The sequence below is a fragment of the Chiloscyllium punctatum genome, chromosome 32, assembly GCF_047496795.1.
Source record: "Chiloscyllium punctatum isolate Juve2018m chromosome 32, sChiPun1.3, whole genome shotgun sequence".
In the NCBI taxonomy this organism is placed as follows: domain Eukaryota; kingdom Metazoa; phylum Chordata; class Chondrichthyes; order Orectolobiformes; family Hemiscylliidae; genus Chiloscyllium; species Chiloscyllium punctatum.
The window spans coordinates 9039027-9058642 of record NC_092770.1 but is presented as its reverse complement, the minus strand read 5'-3'; the positions used below and the strand labels follow the sequence as shown (position 1 = coordinate 9058642).

General features: G+C 40.2%; 1 protein-coding gene across 1 annotated transcript in view; it reads right to left on the bottom strand.

Moving 5' to 3' along the window:
- otogl (otogelin-like) overlaps positions 1-19616 on the bottom strand; it is a 229066-nt gene that overhangs the window by 9355 nt on the left and 200095 nt on the right. Inside the window, exons 51-55 of the mRNA XM_072551603.1 lie at positions 18756-18796; positions 16080-16143; positions 12826-13004; positions 6162-6263; positions 2184-2303 (exon numbers count right to left, since the gene is read on the bottom strand). Of these exons, the coding sequence (XP_072407704.1) occupies positions 2184-2303; positions 6162-6263; positions 12826-13004; positions 16080-16143; positions 18756-18796 (506 nt within the window). The remainder of the gene's footprint in view (positions 1-2183; positions 2304-6161; positions 6264-12825; positions 13005-16079; positions 16144-18755; positions 18797-19616) is intronic.

The following is a 19616-nucleotide window of genomic DNA, read 5'->3' as shown; positions in this document are numbered from 1 at the left end:
CTCATCCTTGTAAATCTTTGATGCACCCACTCCAGTATCTTTCTTTTTATAGTATTGTGATCAGAACTAAGTGCAGTACTCAACAGTGGCCTAAGCAAGGTTTAATACAGGTTTAGAGTTACATACTGACTTTTTAATTTTGTAGTCGAAGTGCGGGGATGGTGTATTCACTGGTGACATTTAAAACTTATTAAGCACTTCTTGACAATCATCTGGGCCTGTCACATGCCTCATCATTGGAGTCCCACCTTGGCAGAAGCTGCTAGCCAACTCCCCCAACAGCAGGCAGTTCTGGGCGCTAAAGATTATCTTCAACATCTATTCATCAGGGAGTCAAAGAGCAGTGGGTTCTATTTGCTTCTCAAAGGATGGGGGTTGCAGGAAGATGGAAGGTGGGGGTTAGAAGTAAGGGCATGGGATGGCTTTCAGAGGTCACCCCTTGATCCTGTCTGTGACTCCACCGGCCCCTGACTCAAGATAAAAGGATATCCTGCCTCTAAACCAGCAGGCAACTTTGTTTTTATTATTCACTTGTGGGACATGGGGGTCACTGGCTAGCTAGGAGTTATTGCCCAACCCTGCCTGTCCTTGAACTGAGTGGCTCACTAAGTCATTTCAGAGGGCACCTGGGAGTCAATCACATTGCTGTGGGTCTGGAGTCACATGTAGGATGACAGATTTCCTTTCTTTTGGGGCAGCATGGTGGCTCAGTGGTTAACACTGCTGCTTCAGAGCACTAGGGACCCAGGTTTGATTCAGCCTTGGGCGACTGACTGTGTGGAGTTTGCACATTCTCCCCGTGTCTGTGTGGGTTTCCTCCGGGTGTTCCGATTTCCTTCCACAATGCAAAGATGTATAAGTTAGGTGAATTGGCCATGCTAAATTGCCCATAGTTTTCAGGGATTTGGAGGTTAGGTGCATTAGTCAGGGGTAAGTGTAGACTAATAGGGTAGGGGAATGTGCCTGGGTGGGATACTCTTTGGAGGGTCAGTGTGGACTTGCTGGGCCAAATGGCTTGTTTCCACACTGTAGGGATTCTAAATGGACATCAGTGAGTCAGATGGGTTTCCCCCAATAATTGATTTCATGGTCACCAGTCAATTGTTAATTCCAGATTTCTTTATTCATTGAATTTAAATTTCACCATCTGCCATGGCAGGTTTACAAACCCAGGTCTCCAGAACATTACTGAATTTCTGACTTAATAGTCTAGCAATAATATCACTAGGCCAACACCTCCACTAGCTTCCGGTCACTCTGGTTTTACAGTCAGGAAACTAGCCACACATACTCACCTACTTAGAACACAGATAATGTACCCTGTGGTACATTGAGACCTTTAAGTGATTATTAATTGAACACTTAGGGGGCTTAATTGATGGCAGGTTGAGAAAGTCGTCAATGGATGATCCATTTTGCAAGCATGTGAATGTTCTTCATTAACTTGTACAATCTACTCAGTATTGAATATATCCATTCACCCCTCACACCCATCCCAACCTCACACAAATCCACTGTTACCTGCACATTTAAAAACTGTTTTTGATTCCACAGTCAGTTCGTGCCAATGAACATTCCCTCATCATTCAAGTTCATTTAGTTCAACTAATGTTGAACCTTCCACATTTACAAATTTTAGGCAGTGATAGACATGGATGTCACAGAGAAGAACAAGGGAATTGTGTTCAAACCCTCCACAGTGGAAATGGACAGATTGTTCTGGCCTGGAGCATACCAGGAATGCAAGCAACTTCAGGAGGTGGAGAAGTCAACATTTCAGGTATAACCCTCCTGAGGAAGGGGGTTATACCCAAAACATTGACTTCTCCACTTCCTAATGCTGCCTGGCTTGCTGTGTTCTTCCAGCCTCCTGTCTGTCTACTTTGGATTCCAGCATCTGCAGATTTGCTTTTGTCTGGAGCAGACCAGACCATGGCTAATTTATATTCAGCAGCTAGCCACTTTTTAGAAGCCATCTTTAGGTTCTTCTTTTTTTTGGATATTGGGCATTTGTTCTATAAAGATATATGGTAATTAATTTATGTTATGCAGGCCTTGTAGTTATATGTAATCATACGTAGCCCACTGACTAGTTGTAAACTGTACTGCAAAAGCTGAGCAGCCCACCCAAAATGATCAAATATGCAAAAGACATATATTTTTGCTGCAACAGATATACAAACCTGTATGCATTCAGTCTCATTAAATGGTGGGCAAATAACTCCTGAGCCAAGTACCACAAGTCCAGCAGCAGTTTCCAGGCATTTATATCTGACACAGTTAGTAACCCAAGATGTTCCTGTCTGGAGTGAAAAGTGATTAGCACATAAGTTTACGAACATATTATTTTTGTCAGTCAATATATACTTTTTCAATTGGTTCTAATTTAAAATTGACAATGACAAAACAGCAAATCATAATTCAGTAGACAGTGAAATATCTCTGAAAAAATGCATTTTGTCAAATTTTGGACTCATCATGACATTTCTCAAGAATACAAACTCAAGCGTAAAACTAAATTTATACCATGAGAGGAGAGTACTGATTGGCTGGTAAATGGACTCTGATAGGTAGAGATGTTGCCATGGAGAATGCAACTTTATGGCACCTCTTCATCATGATTGACAGACAAACTTTGTTAAATTTTAAATCAGGCAGTGTTGATTCACAATCAAAAACAGAAATTGCTGGGAAAACCCAGCAGGTCTGGCAGCATCTGTTAAGGGAACACAAAGTTGACATTTCAGGTCCAGGAACCTTCTTTAGTTCTGAGTTTTCCTAGCATTTTCTGTTTTTGCTTCTGATTTCCAGCATCTGTAGTTATTTGCTTTTTTTTTTGCTCAGGATTGACTCAAATTGGTCAAATTCATTGCACTGATAAATGAACTAGTGGAGAGCTGTCACCTATATTGGTCAGTTGAAACAGGTGCCTGTACATGTTCTTTCTGTCTGAATTAGGCCCTATATATTAATATGGGAGAAAGTGCAGATGCTGGAGATCAGAGTCAAAACGTGTGGTGCTGGAAAAGCACAGCCGGTCAGGCAGCATCCGAGGAGCAGAGAGTCGGTGTTTCAAGCATGAGCTCTCCACCATGCATTCCTGATGAAGAGCTCATGCTCAAACCATCGACTCTCTTGCTCCTCAGATGTTGCCTGACCAGCTGTGCTTTTCCAGCACAACACTTCTTGCTTATGTATTAATATATTTAGCTACCAGTAGATGCAAGTGCACCACACTGTATGCCCAACTGACTATACTAAACTGGTTGTCAGCATAATTTCTTAGAAATTCAGGATTATCCAGCAAATGTTTCCCAATTGCAGAAACACATCTAGTGTTCGACACTGTTGCAAGTTTTGCAAGCATAGGCTGATTGTGTATAGCCAGTACCTTTCTTGCTGTGAGCAGACAAAGGGACATGCTGTTTGATACACACTGCAACTCTTTGGGACATAATGACTACATAGTTCACCAGCATTGAAATTCATATAGCACATTATTCATTTTTGTCATAATCAGAATATCTTTCCAGCTTGACAACAGCATCCTGCTATGGATGTAAACCATTCATGTTGCTACTGCATTGTAGCAGCATGAAACAGGTCAACCTCTGCTCACACGGCGGCACGGTGGCACAGTGGTTAGCACTGCTGCCTCACAGCGCCAGAGAGCCGGGTTCAATTCCCGCCTCAAGCGACTCTCTGTGTGGAGTTTGCACATTCTCCCCGTGTCTGCGTGGGTTTCCTCCGGGTGCTCCGGTTTCCTCCCACAGTCCAAAGATGTGCAGGTCAGGTGAATTGGTCATGCTAAATTGCCCGTGGTGTTAGGTAAGGGGTAGATGTAGGGGTATGGGTGGGTTGCGCTTTGGCAGGGCGGTGTGGACTTGTTGGGCCGAAGGGCCTGTTTCCACACTGTAAGTAATCTACTTCATACACCTTTGAGATACCTTACCCTTATAGGGTAGTTTGAAGTAGACTGAGCACTTTTACAACCAGCCCACACCCTCCTCTCATGCAGTTTAAATATCCACTTTCCCCTTGAATTTGTATTCTTGCAAAATGTTTTGATGACAGCAAGAGAAAAGGTGTTGAAAAAATGTGATTTTTCAGCAATAGTAAAGTCCTGTACAATCAAATGACTATTATATAGTAAATAGTTAACATACTTAAAGTGAGATAAATAAAACAATACAACAAAAATATCTAATATAATTTTCGCCCCTGAACGTTGACCAGCTGATATTATTTTTGGAGTACCTTCCTTCTGAATTAAGTTTTATAAATGTAAAAACATTGGTGCATATATTTGTATAATCTATATCCTATTTGTATAATCTATATCCTAAACATCTAGAACATCATTACACTCCCTGCGGCACACCAGTGTTACATTCTCACCTACTTTATAATCAAGAAACTTAGCTTACCTTCTGTATTATTAATAAAAGTTCTGACTGAAAGATACATCACCTGACTTCAACCCCCCTCCCCAAAATTTCGATATTACATTGCCTGGGTGAGAAACATAACCACTGAATGGACAACCTATGCATTAAATTTTGTAGTTTCACAGGAGTAAAAGCCAATAGGCCAACATGTATCACATGCAGTATAATGGAAGCTGTTCTATTTGTAAAATATTAATCAATTTAAATTTAGACATTAGAAATTTAGGTCTGTACTTACACATAATTATTTGCCCTTCCAAGACCAGACAATTTAAAAGGCATGTATGTAAGACAGAATATCACACTTTTAACTGAGCAACAGAATGGCTTTTGATATATTTGATTACCTACAGTGTGGAAACAGGCCCTTCAGCCCAACAAGTTCACACTGACCCTCGGAAGAGAAACCCATCCCCCTACATTTACCTCTGACTAATCCACCTAACACTACGGGCAATTTAGCATGGCCAATTCACCTAACCTGCACATCTTTGGACTGTGGGAGGAAACCGGAGTACCCGGAGGAAACCCCAAGACACGGGGAGAATGTGCAAACTCCACACAGACAGTTGCCCGAGGCGGGAATTGAATCCGGCTCTCTGGCGCTGTGAGGCAGCAGTGCTAACCATTGAGCCACCGTAACGCCCATATTCCTGTCTCCAGTTGCCTTCCAACCAGATTTAGCTGCCTGCCCCCCACAGAGTATTTTGTAATTCAATTATAGTTTGTGGCATCACCAGCTGGGCCAGCATTTGCTGCCCGTCCCTAATGGCGCTTGAGCTAATTGAGGAATGGTTGGAAACCATTTTGTGCACCGTTGGTATTTTTCTCCCACTCTTAGAGAATGGATTGCAAGTTCTTGTTGATCCACAATATTGTTTCCTGGAGGATGTTCTGAACTGTAACCTGTTGGAGAAGTTGCCCCAGGGTGTTGTACACCTTGGAGGCAGATTACACCAGCTCACATGCCACAGAGGCACTGCTTCAGAAAGTGGGGTCTCAATTCTGCACAAACTATTCCTACCATTGGAGGAGGTCACCAGAACAATGTACTTGGCCTCTTTGCAGCAGGCTGAAGCCATTGGAGGTTGCAGGGATGAGAAGTTGGAATTACATCATTCTTCACTCTCTCCACTCTGATGGCCTACCTACCTCAGCCTCATTAAGTGATAAGTTTGTGCAGGCACCAAGGGTGCCTTCAGGTTTAGATGCCACTGGACTTGCCTGTCTGCCTCAGTAGATTCCACCTCTCTCATTGGGCCAGCAGTCTCAGCAATCTGCCCCCGTTATCATTTAATACCATTCATCAGATACATATGGAGAACCATAATCAATACATTAGGAGTTTTGCGATGTGGAAGTTGAAATAAAACTCTGATTAAAAAAGCATACCAGGACTCAGTGTGACCAACCTTTAAGCCCTGGTGTTTAACACCATCATCTTTAATAGGAGTGACAATTACAAGGTCCAAGGTACCCAATTTTAAAAAAAACTGGCTGGATACGAGAAGATTGCACCATGAGCCAAGCTGACAACATTGTCAGGCTCAGCAAATCTTATGGGTCCAAAATCATAATTATAAAATCAAAATCATAAATCAAAATTATACCTGGTTGAAAATTCAGTCTAGCTCAGACCATGATTTACATGCTCATTGTAATTTTCCTTTTCATTTTATGCACTGAGATAATACAAAAATTAAGTCGACTTACATTATACAAAGCAATGCTTCCATCTTCTTCAAAAGTGCATGACATATTCTTACAAGTTCCACAGCAAACATGAGGATCAGATGAAGGAACATAGACTTGATTCTGTTGATTAGTGTAATAGAGCATAAAAGTTTAATTGTACAAAAATTACAGGGTTGACAAAGCCAAAAGAAAATGACACCAATTCTTTACATAAAGAGACTATTATATTTCAGTGTTTTCCTAAATCATGTTGATTGGAATTAATAGTTTACTTTATCGGGTTTTTAGTTTGACAAAGCTAAACACTGAAGTTAATAAATAACTAGTACACAAGAGTGATCAGAATTTCTTTGTGGCACAGCTGAGCAATGAAGAGCTGGTAGCTCCCAATGTCCGGGATGGGACCATTTACCACTGCCGATTAGCCACTGCCCTTTCACCGCCAAGGATGATTCACCACCGCCCATTGGCCACTGAGGACAATTCACCATCGCGCCACTGAAGACGATTCGCCAGTTCGCCACCGCGCCAATTTTGGTTTTTGGAACAGGAATTTTTAGTATGGAAACAGATATTATTAGTAAACATGGAAATAAGAAGTTTTACCATGATGGTTTGATATATAATTTTGATAAACTATCTAAGAGTGATTCAATTATTAAGTTTTGGCGATGTGAACAAAGGGACCAATGCAATGGACGGATCCACACCAAGAGTGGCACTGTGATAAAAACAATTAATGGACACACACATTCTCCTTCCGCAGCAAGTGTCCAAGTTGCGAAAGTGAAAACAAGTTTAAAACGTCGTGCAGAGGAATCGCAGGAAGTTCCTAGTGTTCTTATTAACAAATGTGTAGCTGATGTCCCTCAGTCAGTCCTAGCATCTTTACCGACGACAAGCAGCATGAAGAAAATAATTCGACGAAAAAGGAATGATATTAGTTTAGTGCCACCAAACCCTACTGATCTTCAGCATTTGGTGATTCCAATTAGATACAAAGTATATAAGCCAGATAACGGACCAGAAGAAAAATTTCTTTTGGCGGATAGTGGTCAAGGAAGTAATCGAATAATCATATTTGGTAGGGAATCTTGGATACATAAATTAGTAGAATCCACCTGGTTTGTGGATGGTACATTCAACATAGCCCCTATTTTATACTCTCAGGTATATTGTATTTTAGCAAAAAGATTTGATGGGGTTCATCCAATATTGTATATACTTCTACCAAATAAGCAGGGTTCAGCGTTCAGCATGTTTGAAATGGTGAAGTCCTTGGTACCTAATCCCAGACCACAGTATATCCATTGTGACTTTGAGCAGGCAGTAATGTGCTATGAGAGAATGTTTTCTTGAAGTTAGAATTAGGGGCTGGTTCTTTCATTTAGCGCAAAGTATATATAGACATATTGCTGCAGTTGGAAGAACTCGTCAATACAACACCAATCCTGATTATGCTTTAAAAGCAAAAACGATAATTGCTTTGGCTTTTGTGCCACTTAGTAACCTTGATAACTACGTAGAAGCACTTGCAGATTTTTTGCCTCAAGAACTACAACCAATACTAGATTGGTTTGAATGTAATTATATTGGACTCTACAATAGACTTGGCAGTAGCCGAAGGGCACCTTTGTTTCAACATGATATGTGGTCAGTCTATGAGACAACAATAAACGATGAAGATCGCAAAAATAATCACGCTGAAGCCGCTCATCGGAGAATTACTTTTGAACTCGGAGCTCACCACCCAACCATATGAAAATGTATTGGAAGGTTAATGAAAGTGCAAAAGGGGCGTGATTTATAAATGGAACAGCTGATAGCGGGTTACCCACCACAAATAAAGCTAAAAAAGTATCGAGATGCAGATGATAGAATTAAAAAAATTGTTGTTGAATACGGCGAAAGAGATTATTTGGAATATCTTAGAGGAATAGCGCATAACTATCAAATGAACTGAAATTTCATTGTTTAATATTAATGTGAGATTTTACTGCCACTATAAAGATTTTTAAAATATATTTCCTTTTTCTGGTTAAAGTTTGTCACTCATTTTTATATACAAACCAATAAAATGATGTTTATTTTACCTCTTTTTTATCAATATGTAATATGTACTTGTATAAATAAAGGGGACTGAGAAGTATGAAAGAACAGGCGGGAGGGGAAACAATCAGTACATATATATATATATTTCCGGAGGCAAATAGTTTTCAGAGGTGAAACGACCCCAGTGGAGAAACGCTGGTGGTGAACCAGCAGTGGCTAATCGGCGGCGGCGAATGTGCCGTGGCAAATCGTCACCAACCCCCCAATGTCAGCTGCCCAGTAAAATGCATGATTGTCATTTAATTCAGTCACCTTCATGAGAAGAGGTGGCATAGTGCTCTCCAGGATGCAAGAGAGGTTTCTGTCATTTACTTGAAAAACCACCCAATACCTTATTTTTTGCAGAGAAGGAGAAGCTGTCTGACATCTAGAGCAGAATTTTATCAAAAATCAACAATATAGTATCACACTCATGCTATCATGCAGTCAGAAATGGTGGAAGTACTCTCCACTGTGGGTATCTCCCAGAACTCCTGCCAGCACTCTCTTTCAAGATCAGTCATGAACCCAGGTCAAGGCTGTCAGCCACGAGCTGTCCTTCACATTGCACGTAGTGGGAGGGGAACAAAAATCAAAAGCTTTTGAAAGTATTGGAGGAATAGCTGATACTTCATTGCAAACACAAGCTCCCATTTATAAATGTATTGTTATTTTGTTATGTATTGTTATAATCTGTCTTATTGACCATCATTGTAATTACAGTTAAAAGGTTTGAGCTTCACAGACTACCTTCCCTTAGCACCATGCCACCTTGGAATCCTGTCTACTCTTTCACTAATGCCCAGCATAGCATAACATACTCTCATTATTCAAAGCGAAACCATTACATGATGGAAAGCCTTGAAATAGTTGAAAACATTAACGTTTATGGAATAATAGCAAAGGAAAAGAAACCTGCATTTTCTTCTGGGAAAAAAATTCAGGACTACTTTGTTTTTTCAGAAAAATATTACATTCAATGCATGAACAATGTACCCAGCTCACATCCATTGGAACTTCGGGCCAATTAAGTGCCATCTGCTTTGTTGTGTACAATGCAGTACTACTCTATCATGTTGAAGGTGATGCCTCTCCTTCTCAATAGCCTCCAGGTGGATCCAAGCATTGAAAACTCATCTTCACCAGCCCTATTTTCTGCTGTACACTGGTGCTGGTAAAATAATAGGCTACATTTCTTGCACACTCATGGAATTGTGTAATACAGTCATCAACCACAGTTGCAATGGGTAGCTCTTGCTTCCCATTATAACCATCCTTGGTAGGCATCCAGCCTTTAGAATGAAGCAGGAATCTAACAGTTCTCAAGAATATAGACCTCATGGCAGATTGCAGAATACATGATGCAAACCTCAGGTGTGGTACTGATGCTCACAGATGAATTGTACACTGATGAAATGGAAATCCTTTCAGTTGATGAAATCAGCTGTGTTATGTTATATCATGTTTACAGTGGCCCACACCTGGGGGAAGCCAGCTATATTGACAAAGCCTACTGCCCGGAATACAACACTGACCTTATCACATTGAAAGCAGATGAAGCAATGTGATCTGGCACAAATTGCATCAGTAACAGGCTCGCTACCTTTGTAGATCAATGGTCCTTTGTGAATTTTTGCAAGTGGCTAATTGCATAAAACTTTAATTGAACCGTCATGTTGACAATCACTGGGATAAGATGGCCACCCATCCCTTCAGTCCATAGGTTCCTCACCAGCAATGGCATTGATCAGTGATTGTGCCCCATTCTACACTCCCTCTAAGTTATCTCGTCATGCACAGACTTCTGAGGTCCAATCTCTGTGGAGACCAATCGGCCTCTACTGGATGTTACTGCTGATCCTGAACTTGCTGGCACATCCATACTTCCTCAAATTCACCGCATCTCCATAGCACCACGGCCACAGTGATGATAACCCCTGCTGCAACTGGATACATTGATCACAGTGCCAATGAACCATGTGGGAATATTAGAAACAGAGCAGTTTCTTAGTTATGTGAGCAGTCAGCAGTTCCATCACCCAAACATAGCAACTTGACATAGTCCTCCATATTGTGGGAAAACCAGTTGGGCTTGGGAATGTCTCTTCACGGACTTCTGACTGAGGAGACCATATTCTGATGAATGCAGGACAAACCATTGACACAAATACTTGAGAAGATTATTAATTACCTGGCGGCACGGTGGCTCAGTGGTTAGCACTGCTGCCTTACAGCACCAGGGACCTGGGTTTGAGTCCAGCCTTGGGGGTCTGTCTGTGTGGAGTTTGCACATTCTCCCTGAGTCTATGTGGGTTTCCTTCGGGTGCTCTGGTTTCCTCCCACAATCCAAAGATGTGCAGGTTAGGTGAATTGGCCATGCTACATTGCCCATAGTGTTCAAGGATGGGTAGGTTAGGTGCATTAGTCAGGGGTAAATTTAGGATAATAGGGTAGGGGAATGGGTCTGGATGGGCTACTGTTCAGAGGGCTGGTGTGAACTTGTTGGGAAAAGGGCCTGTTTCCAAACTGTAGGGATTCTATTATAAGTGCAATAGGATTACTGAAACCTTTTCTCCTCGCCCCACCATCCATATCACCCAAGCAAGATTGAATTGCATATGAGAGCCTGTTGGCAGAAACTTCCAATTCAAGGTGAGAGGAAATCAACTTCATGCCCTTATGCACCATATGGGGTCTTGGATTGTCTTTTTGAATTGTGGCCAACAGATGAGACTTTCTTCTGCTTCACAGAGATTACCACGTTCAATTTAAATTGACCAACAACATGATCCAGGTTGCTTATATCCAGAATGCACATCCCCACACAGCTGTACACTGCATGCCCTTCATGCTGGGTACTATGATTACAGATGTCTTTTACGTTCACTATGTTTTCTGTGTAAGTTGTGAGCATAGGCTTTAGATGTGATGTTAATATGGCATTTGTGCTGTACACCAATATATCCACCCTTTGACTGATCACTGCTGACAACCATGCCAAACTACCTGACTTTGTGTATGCACTAAATCTCAAATTAACATAGTAGTTCTGTGAGCCTTCAAGTTCTGAACGAGGCATCAAAGCACAAACATAAGGTGAGGAATGGCATGGCAGAGGTGTTGTGAGGAGCCTAGAGGGTTCAAGCTGGTTGAACACCAAGAAAGTAAGTGAGGATCCTTGAGATGTACTCTGGTCCAATCCATGATATGGTTGTCTGTCCTTCAGTACAAAGTGTCCTGGCAGCAGCATTACAGACAGGTGCCAGTCTGCTCCAAAGTGCAGTAATGAATTGGAAAAGTATTTTCTAAGTGAGTCAGATATATGCTATCTGGATGTGGTGAGGCTGGTGCATGTGTGATGCCAACTTCCATGGATTGGAGGTGCAAGTGGTCACTGCCCATGGAGCATGTGCCAAGATATTAGATACTGCTATCTATGATGGCAGCCTGAAGGAACAAACAACAAGCTGGAGTTGCCAGCTGGCCACTCTGACCTTCGTGTTGGGAACTGTCACTATTTAGTTTTTTTCTGCCATGAGGGAGAATGGGAACCTGCATATAAATCAGATGAGATTTGCTACTAATGACATGTTAATTATTTGCGCACTAGTGAAATGTTCATCTCATGATTCAAACTTTGGTTGCAAAGTCAGACACTTTTTCCCCGATGTTGAGAAGCTAAGTTTTCCAATCTTGCCATATTTTCCCAACTGACTTTCACTGTCCACACCATTCAAGAGCTGGGAAATTCAGCTCACAGCTTTTTTTTTCCAATTGTCAGATTACAAGTTTTAGATAGGAGAAATTAATTTGTGCTTGAATCATCTTGAAAACTGCCCTTAGATGTCTTCTGGTGGAAAAATTCCAAACAGTGTGCAAAATATAGCCCATATTTCAAGAGGCCCAAGCTAACGTTCTAAGTATGAATTTAAATCCTATAATGGTAGTTCATAGATAAATCAGGAATATAAAGCTATTGTCAATACAGGCATGATTGATTGATAGTAGTAAGCCATATGATTGACTAATGCTCTTTCCCAAAATTCAACTGGAATAATTGAAATAACTCATCTAAAGTTGGATATTGATCAAATAAGAAACTGACAACACTGAGGCAGGAAATAGGTCATGACTCTTAATGGAGAACTATATATCATTGGTAGACACGTGAAAGGTCACAAGGGTCAGTCGACAAAGAAGGAAGAAGACTGAGTCAGTCACAAACCACCAGGGATTGTAGCAATGAAGAATGGTTAATGGAGATCTATCTGGCTCTGGTTAGGTGGAATGGAACTAAGAAATGGCACTTTTACGCACAGTTGGGCAACTGGAAAGAGATTTCAGCGAAAAATGGTATAGCTGACTAGATCAAACGCTGTAGAGAAATCAAAAAAATATAGAGCTGCAGAGCAAAAGTCATAGAGCATATAGTTTGGAAAGTAGATTAGAGGGGCTTATACATGGAGCACTTAGTAATTTTTTTCAATATATCAAAACATAGTAACTGACTGAGGACCTCATGCAACACAACTTTCCAGCAGTGTGTAGTTTTGCAGTTAATAAATTTAAATAACTATGAATATGTACTTACAGATTCACATTTTGCCGAACAGCTAACCAGAGACACTTGCAGTAAAGGAGACTCTGCAACAGGATCTGTGTTCTGCAAACAATTTGCAATGTAACATTGGTCATCCTCGAGGCGCTGAACCAGGGACTGACCTGGTTTCAATGCAGTGACACGTTGGAATACGCAGACATCAGCCTTTTCTGAAACAATTTTTTATGTTAAGTATTTATCTTAATAAATCCATTTAGTTATCATCAGAATTATTCAGATAAGATACCTTGATTACTATTATTATTCTAAACATTAACCCAATTTTTTAAAAAGTAAGGATTTACCAGATTGCTATTTATAATATTTGGATTTAACAATACGCAAAAAAGTCAAACTGTTGGAGTCAAATTTATTTGAAAAGGTTAAGTTTCCAGACACAATACATAGTACATCAAATTATTTCAAGGCAATATACTATGTATTTGTCTCTTTAACTGCAAATATTTCTTAGTGGCTTAATTTATATCGAAAGTATCTAATAATAAATGGTGATGTACATCTATAATATATTTCACATTTTACAATGATGGCATAACTGCACTGTGTTTGCTGGAATTTGTTTCAAAATTGCAGTTAAAAGATAATTGGAAGCTATACTAACACACTTGCTTTACAGCTCTGGTACTTAATTATAGACTACACAGACCAATACAAATCTTCTTTCTCAGTTTGGTGCAAGTATCCTACTCAAAGAAAGAGAACTCACAGTACAACTTGAAAGTGAAAGTCACCATCATCCAAAGGACTACAGGCTGCTCTCTCATTTGAGGGAGTTGACTGGTGATGAATTTAAACCGAGCATCATCACACCCCAGGCAAAGGATGAGCTAAGATGTCAGGGACTTCACTGTGACCTCTTTAGAATTAGGAATTGAATTCATGCTGTTGGCATCATGCTGCATTGCAAACCTGCCATCTAAACCATTTGAGTACAAAACTCAACTGAAAAGCTCACAGTATGAGAGTCATTGTGAGATGCAGGGAAATAAATAGTCCTCGCTTGAGAGGAGATAAAATAGCTGAAATTCTTTGGCCATCCAACAGATGTTAACTTCAGAGGGAGGCAATCAGAATGGCCCCAATTCCAATGGGTCCCAATGTCCCAGCTCTTCAATCACTTGCTGCAGTGCAGAGAAGACTTAAGGAAGGAAATGCTTCCACTTGTCCCAAAAGGGCTGCATCTTAGAGTGGGATAAAAGGCCGGCACAACATCGAGGGCCAAAAGGCCTGTACTGTCCTGTACTGTTCTATGTTCTATGTTCTAAAGCATCACCACATTGCCAAAAGCAATTGTAGCAAGGATGTCCCTCTGTTTAGTCTCATTCTGGGGAATAAAGTTAAAGATATCTTTTTAGATTTTTATTCTCAATTGGCAGAATATTATGTTCATTTTTAATTAATTTGGAACATCATGGCCAGTTTTACCATCCAAAATGGATGGAATTGTAGTTTGGTCAGATGGGAGCTTAATGTGTTAGAAATTTCAAATCTAAGCCCAAACTGTATTAAATGTGTCCGATCTGGTTTTATTGGAGTCTTGAGGTGTTGACTCTGTTTCCTTCCATAGGTGCTGCCAGACCTGCTGAGTTTCTCCAGCAATTTCTATTTTTGTTTGTTTCAGGTCTCCAGCATCTGCAGTTCTTTGTTTATTTTGTGATAATGAGAATGTTGAGGTGGGGGTGGGGGGGGGGGGGAGCTAGAGGCTGATAGTATGACTGATTGAATGAAGTTGATTGAAAAAAGGATGGTTGGGAAGTGGGAGGCCTCTGAAATTGAGGGTTCAGAGACATTTGTTCCCATTAGTGTAAAAGGCAAGGCTGGTAGGTGTAGGCAATGTTGAATGACTACAGAAATTCCGGCTCTGGTGAAGAAAGAAAACTGGGGCAAATGTCAGGTATAGACAGCTTGGATTGAGTGAATCCCTCAAGGAGTTTAAGGACAGTAGGAGACTGATTTAAAAGGGAAATCAGGAGGGAAAGATACTTTGATAAATAGAGCTAAAGTCAATTCAAAGAGATTCTGAAAATATTTTAAGGAAAAAAGAGTAACCAGGGAATGGAGAGGGCCCCTTAAAGATCAACATTGCCCTGTGGAACCACAGGAGATGTGTGAGATACTAAACAAATATTTCATGTCAGTTTTTACGGTGGAGAAGGACATGGAAGTGAAGGAACTTGAGGAAATGAATAGAGACTACTTGAAAATAATTCATTTTACGAAAAAGAAGGTGCTGGAGGTCTTAAAATGTCTAAAGGTAGAGAAATCCCCATGACCTGATCAGGTGCTTCCCAGAACTTTGTAGTAAGCTAGGGAAGAAATTGCTGGGTCCCTTGCTGAGACATTTGTACCATTAACAGCCATGAGTGAGGTGCTGGAAGGCTGGAGGTTGGCTAATATGGTGCCATTATTAAAGAAACGTAGTAAGGGAAAGCCACAAAACCATAGACCAATGAGCCTGATGTTAGAGGCGAGTAAATTATTGGAGGGGATTCTGAAGGACAGGATTTGCATGCATTTGGAAAGGCAAGGCTTTGTGGTGGGTAATCATGTCTCACTAACTTAATTGAGTTTTTTGAAGAAGCAACAAAGACAGAGTGGTAGACATCATCTATATGGATTTCAGCAAGGCGTTTAACAAGGTTCTGCATGTCGACTGGGATCCAGGGGGAGCTGGCCAATTGGATACAAAATTGGCTTGAAAGTAGGGGACAAAGCATGGTGGTGGAGAATAGATTTTGAAACTGAAGACCTGTGATTAGTAGTGTGCTACAAGGATTGTTTTTGGTTCCTCTGCTTTTTATCATTTGTATAAAATTGGATATGGATGCGAATGTAGGAGGTATGGTTAATAAATTTGCAGATGACTGCAAAAATGATGGTGTAGTGGACATGGAAGAAGATCATCTCAGAGTACAACGGAACCTTGTTCAGTTGAGCCAATAAACCTAGAAGTGGCAGATGGAGTTTAATTTTGGTAAATGAGAGGTGTTGCATTTTGGTAAGGAAATTCAAGGTAGTACTTATACAGTTAACAATAAAGCCCTGGGGAGTGTAACTGAACAAAGAGACCTAGGGGTGCAGATTCATAATTCCTTGAATGTGGAGTCACAGGTAGACAGGGTGCTGAAGAAGGCATTTGGCACATTCACAATTCAACTAAAGCTTATAACTAGAAGAAATTAACCAAGAAGTAACAAGGTAAAGCTACAAGACAAGGAACTCACTGCAGATAAAGCGGGTACAGCCACAAATATTTTGAAAGTCATGGTCCTCTGTTAGAACTTCTCCCTGAATTTTTGTTTGAACATAAAAAGTAATTAGTTAAATTGTAAATTATTCAAAAGGTTACAGATAAGCTCTATAACATTAAGAAAAATTTCAACAAAAATCATTACAACAAATAACAGACCGACTATTGCAACCTAATAATAAAATACCAGTTGAAAATAAAGATTACTGAATTTGGTGAAACATACAGCCTGGGAATAGATTCAGTAGTCAGGCTGTATTCTAGTTATTAACAATCATGGGTACCCAATAGCTACAGAAGTTAATTAGACAACCAGATAGATGTATAGAAGAGATACATAGGTATATTGCAAGCTGGGAGGTTGGTGTCAGGTGACCTTTTGTTGATTTTTTTAAGGATATAATGAATGTAAGCTCAAATCAGAACTGCACAAATATTTAGCTACACATATAAAAATAACCACAATAACGCAAGTAAAAGCAGAAACTTGTTAATGTTATAGAGAGGTAATTACCTTAAGTGGAACCTGTTTGTATTCTCAAGGGACACAGTCACTGGACACAGGCACTTTAGGAACTTTCTCAGTCTTACAATGGAAACCATTTATCTTAACTGTCGATTGGCCCAGCCTGTCTGTGAGAGACTGACTCTGTAACTGTTTAGTGTTGTTTATGGTCATTTCATATTGTTTACTTGTGCCAAATGGTAGATTGCAAAGTATTTAAGAATGAAAAGAAACCTTCATTCATGAAATAGTCTCCCTTGAGCTATATCAGTGTCCCCGTGTTGATTAAGTCCAGGTTTGTGCTGTCAAGTTGCAAATAATATTTAAGTCACACAAGTCCCAAAAATATCTAACCACGACCCTTGATATTCAATAACATTAACTTTGCTGAATTTCCCACTTTCAGGTGGTTAACATTGATCAGAAATTGAACTGAAATAACCTTGTAAATACTATGGCTTCAAGAGCAGCTAAAAGACTAGCAATCCTGCAGCAAGTAACTCCCCTCCTGACTTCTCAAAGCCTGTCCACAGCTTACAAGACAGGTCAGAAGAGTGATGGTATATTTGCAACTTTTCTGGATAAGTACAGCTCCAACACCACTCAAAGTGCTTGACATCATCCAAAACAAAACAGCCCAACTGATTTCTACCACATCAACAGACATTCACTCCCTCCACCACTGATGCTGAATAGCACCAGTCTGTATCACCTACAAGGCGCATTGCAAAAATTCACCAAGGTTCTTTAGACAGCACCTTCTAAACCCACAACCACTACCATTTAGAAGGACAAGCGCAACACCATTACCTGCAAGTTCCCCTCCAAGTCACTCACCATCCTCACCTGGTAATATATTGCTGTTTCTTTCGTGTCACTGAGTCAAAATCCTGTAACTCCCTCACTAACAGCATTTTGGGCACTATGCCAAGTGGATTGCTGCAATCCAAGAAGGCAGTTCACCATCCCCTTCTGAAGGGCAAATAGGGATGGGCAATTAATGCTGGCATAGCCAGCAACGTCCACACACTCTGAATGAATTAAAATAAAAAACAAAGCCTTTCCCTAACATTCTGTGTGCCAAATGTCACTTGAGAAACCACAACTGGTCTCTGTGAATATTTCAGTATTTTTTGAGCAATTAAAACATGAAAATTGTTCATCAGGTACCTATACTAAATATAAACAGAATCTATTGTTTCACAAAAACATGTATTTAAAAGTGCAGTTATATCGCATTGCATCAATGTCGCTGAACATTGACGTGAAAAGTTGCAAGGATCCTGTATTTAACGTCATTGAAACCAAGAATTATGGTGTAATTGAACTGTCTTTCATCAATTAGATTTGCCTCTAAATAAAAGCATAAGCTAATCTCCATCAATCACCAGAAAGCCACGCTGAGGTCAACCATGCAGAAGAACTAATGTCAATATGTAACTTTTCAGTTCTACAGCTTGAGGGTGGAATACTGTTGAATGTGATCTATGGTGCTACCCAATAACTAGGTAGGCCTACGTTCATTTTGTAGCCTTCTCACGAGTACAGGCTACTACAGTACAAATGTTCAGCATTTAAACAGAAAATATTTCCACTGATTTTAAATCTAGCAGCAGTGCTACATTTCAAATCAGTGTCACATACAGTGCCAGCAGGAAAAAGAGATGTGCATGCTATCTTTATACCTGTATAGCTAAAGGCCAATACATAATGGCATGAACAGTTTAGGTGGTTCTCATGGGTGTGTGAAGAAAATTGACAAAAGAGAGGCAGCAGATCTGAAACATCAATTTGTCAAACATTGGAACTTTATCAACTTGACCACTGGACAAGACTTTTTTTAAAGTGCTGGTCTTCTGTTATCAGTGAATATATACAACAATACTCCATTCTGAATAATAAGATTATTTTCACATTTACCATAAGTTAATAACCATGGAAACTAATAAACACATTCAGAGAACTGGTTAGAGGCTTTCAGCACTTACATTAAACCTGTTGCAAATTTCATCTTTTTAAAATCTGAAATCATACTAAAAGGGGACATGTTAGCTATCTTTTCTGCCCTATGTTTTGAGGCACATTCTAGACGCATACCTGGTTATTGGTTACAATACGCAAGGTTCCATTACTAAATGTACTTACCACCTGACATGAAACAATATTACTGCTCTCACAGTTGCAGGCTGTAAAATAAAACAAACGCTAAATTAATGGGGAGTTCTGATCTGTTTAAACATTGTCTTTAGTGATATATAATTTCATATATATAAATGGACGTAACATTTCAAGAAGACAAAGGGAATGGAATATAAAAGTAGGGAAACTTTGTTATTGTTGTTTTGGCATTGGTGGGTCCTCATCGGGAGTACTGTAAGCAGTTTGATCTCATTATTTCAGAAAAGATACAAATGGATTAGAAGTTGTGGAATGTCATTCCACAACTGATAGCTGAATGCAAGAGCTAACTGATGACAAAAGGCTGAACAGATTGGGCCTATATCCACTGGAGTTTAGAATAATGAGGCAATCTTACTGAGGTCCTGAAGGATCTTGACAGAGTGGATGCTGAAAGGATGTTGCCCTTTGTGGGGAGACCAGAATAGCGGGGCGCAGTTTAAAAAGAACAGGGCTTCTATTTAAGTCAGAGATGAAGAGAATTTCTTTTCTTTCAGAGACTCATGAATATTTGGAACCTGTTTCCCAAAGTTTGGTGGAAGTGGGTTCATTATTTTTTCTCTACGACACAGGTGGATAGATTCTTGGATAACAAGTGAGTTAAATAGTATCAGAGCTAAGTGGGAATGGACAGTTGAGGTCACAATCAGATGCTCTTATTGAATGACAGACCAGGTTCACGGGATTGAATGGCCTCCTGTAACAATTTGTGTAACAAGTTGTGCATTCGAACATTTACAAGCAAGCTCACCACTGTCTTCTCAGGGTCATCTTAGGGGCAGGCAACAAATGCTGCCTTATTCGACACATCCTACATCCTATGAAAGA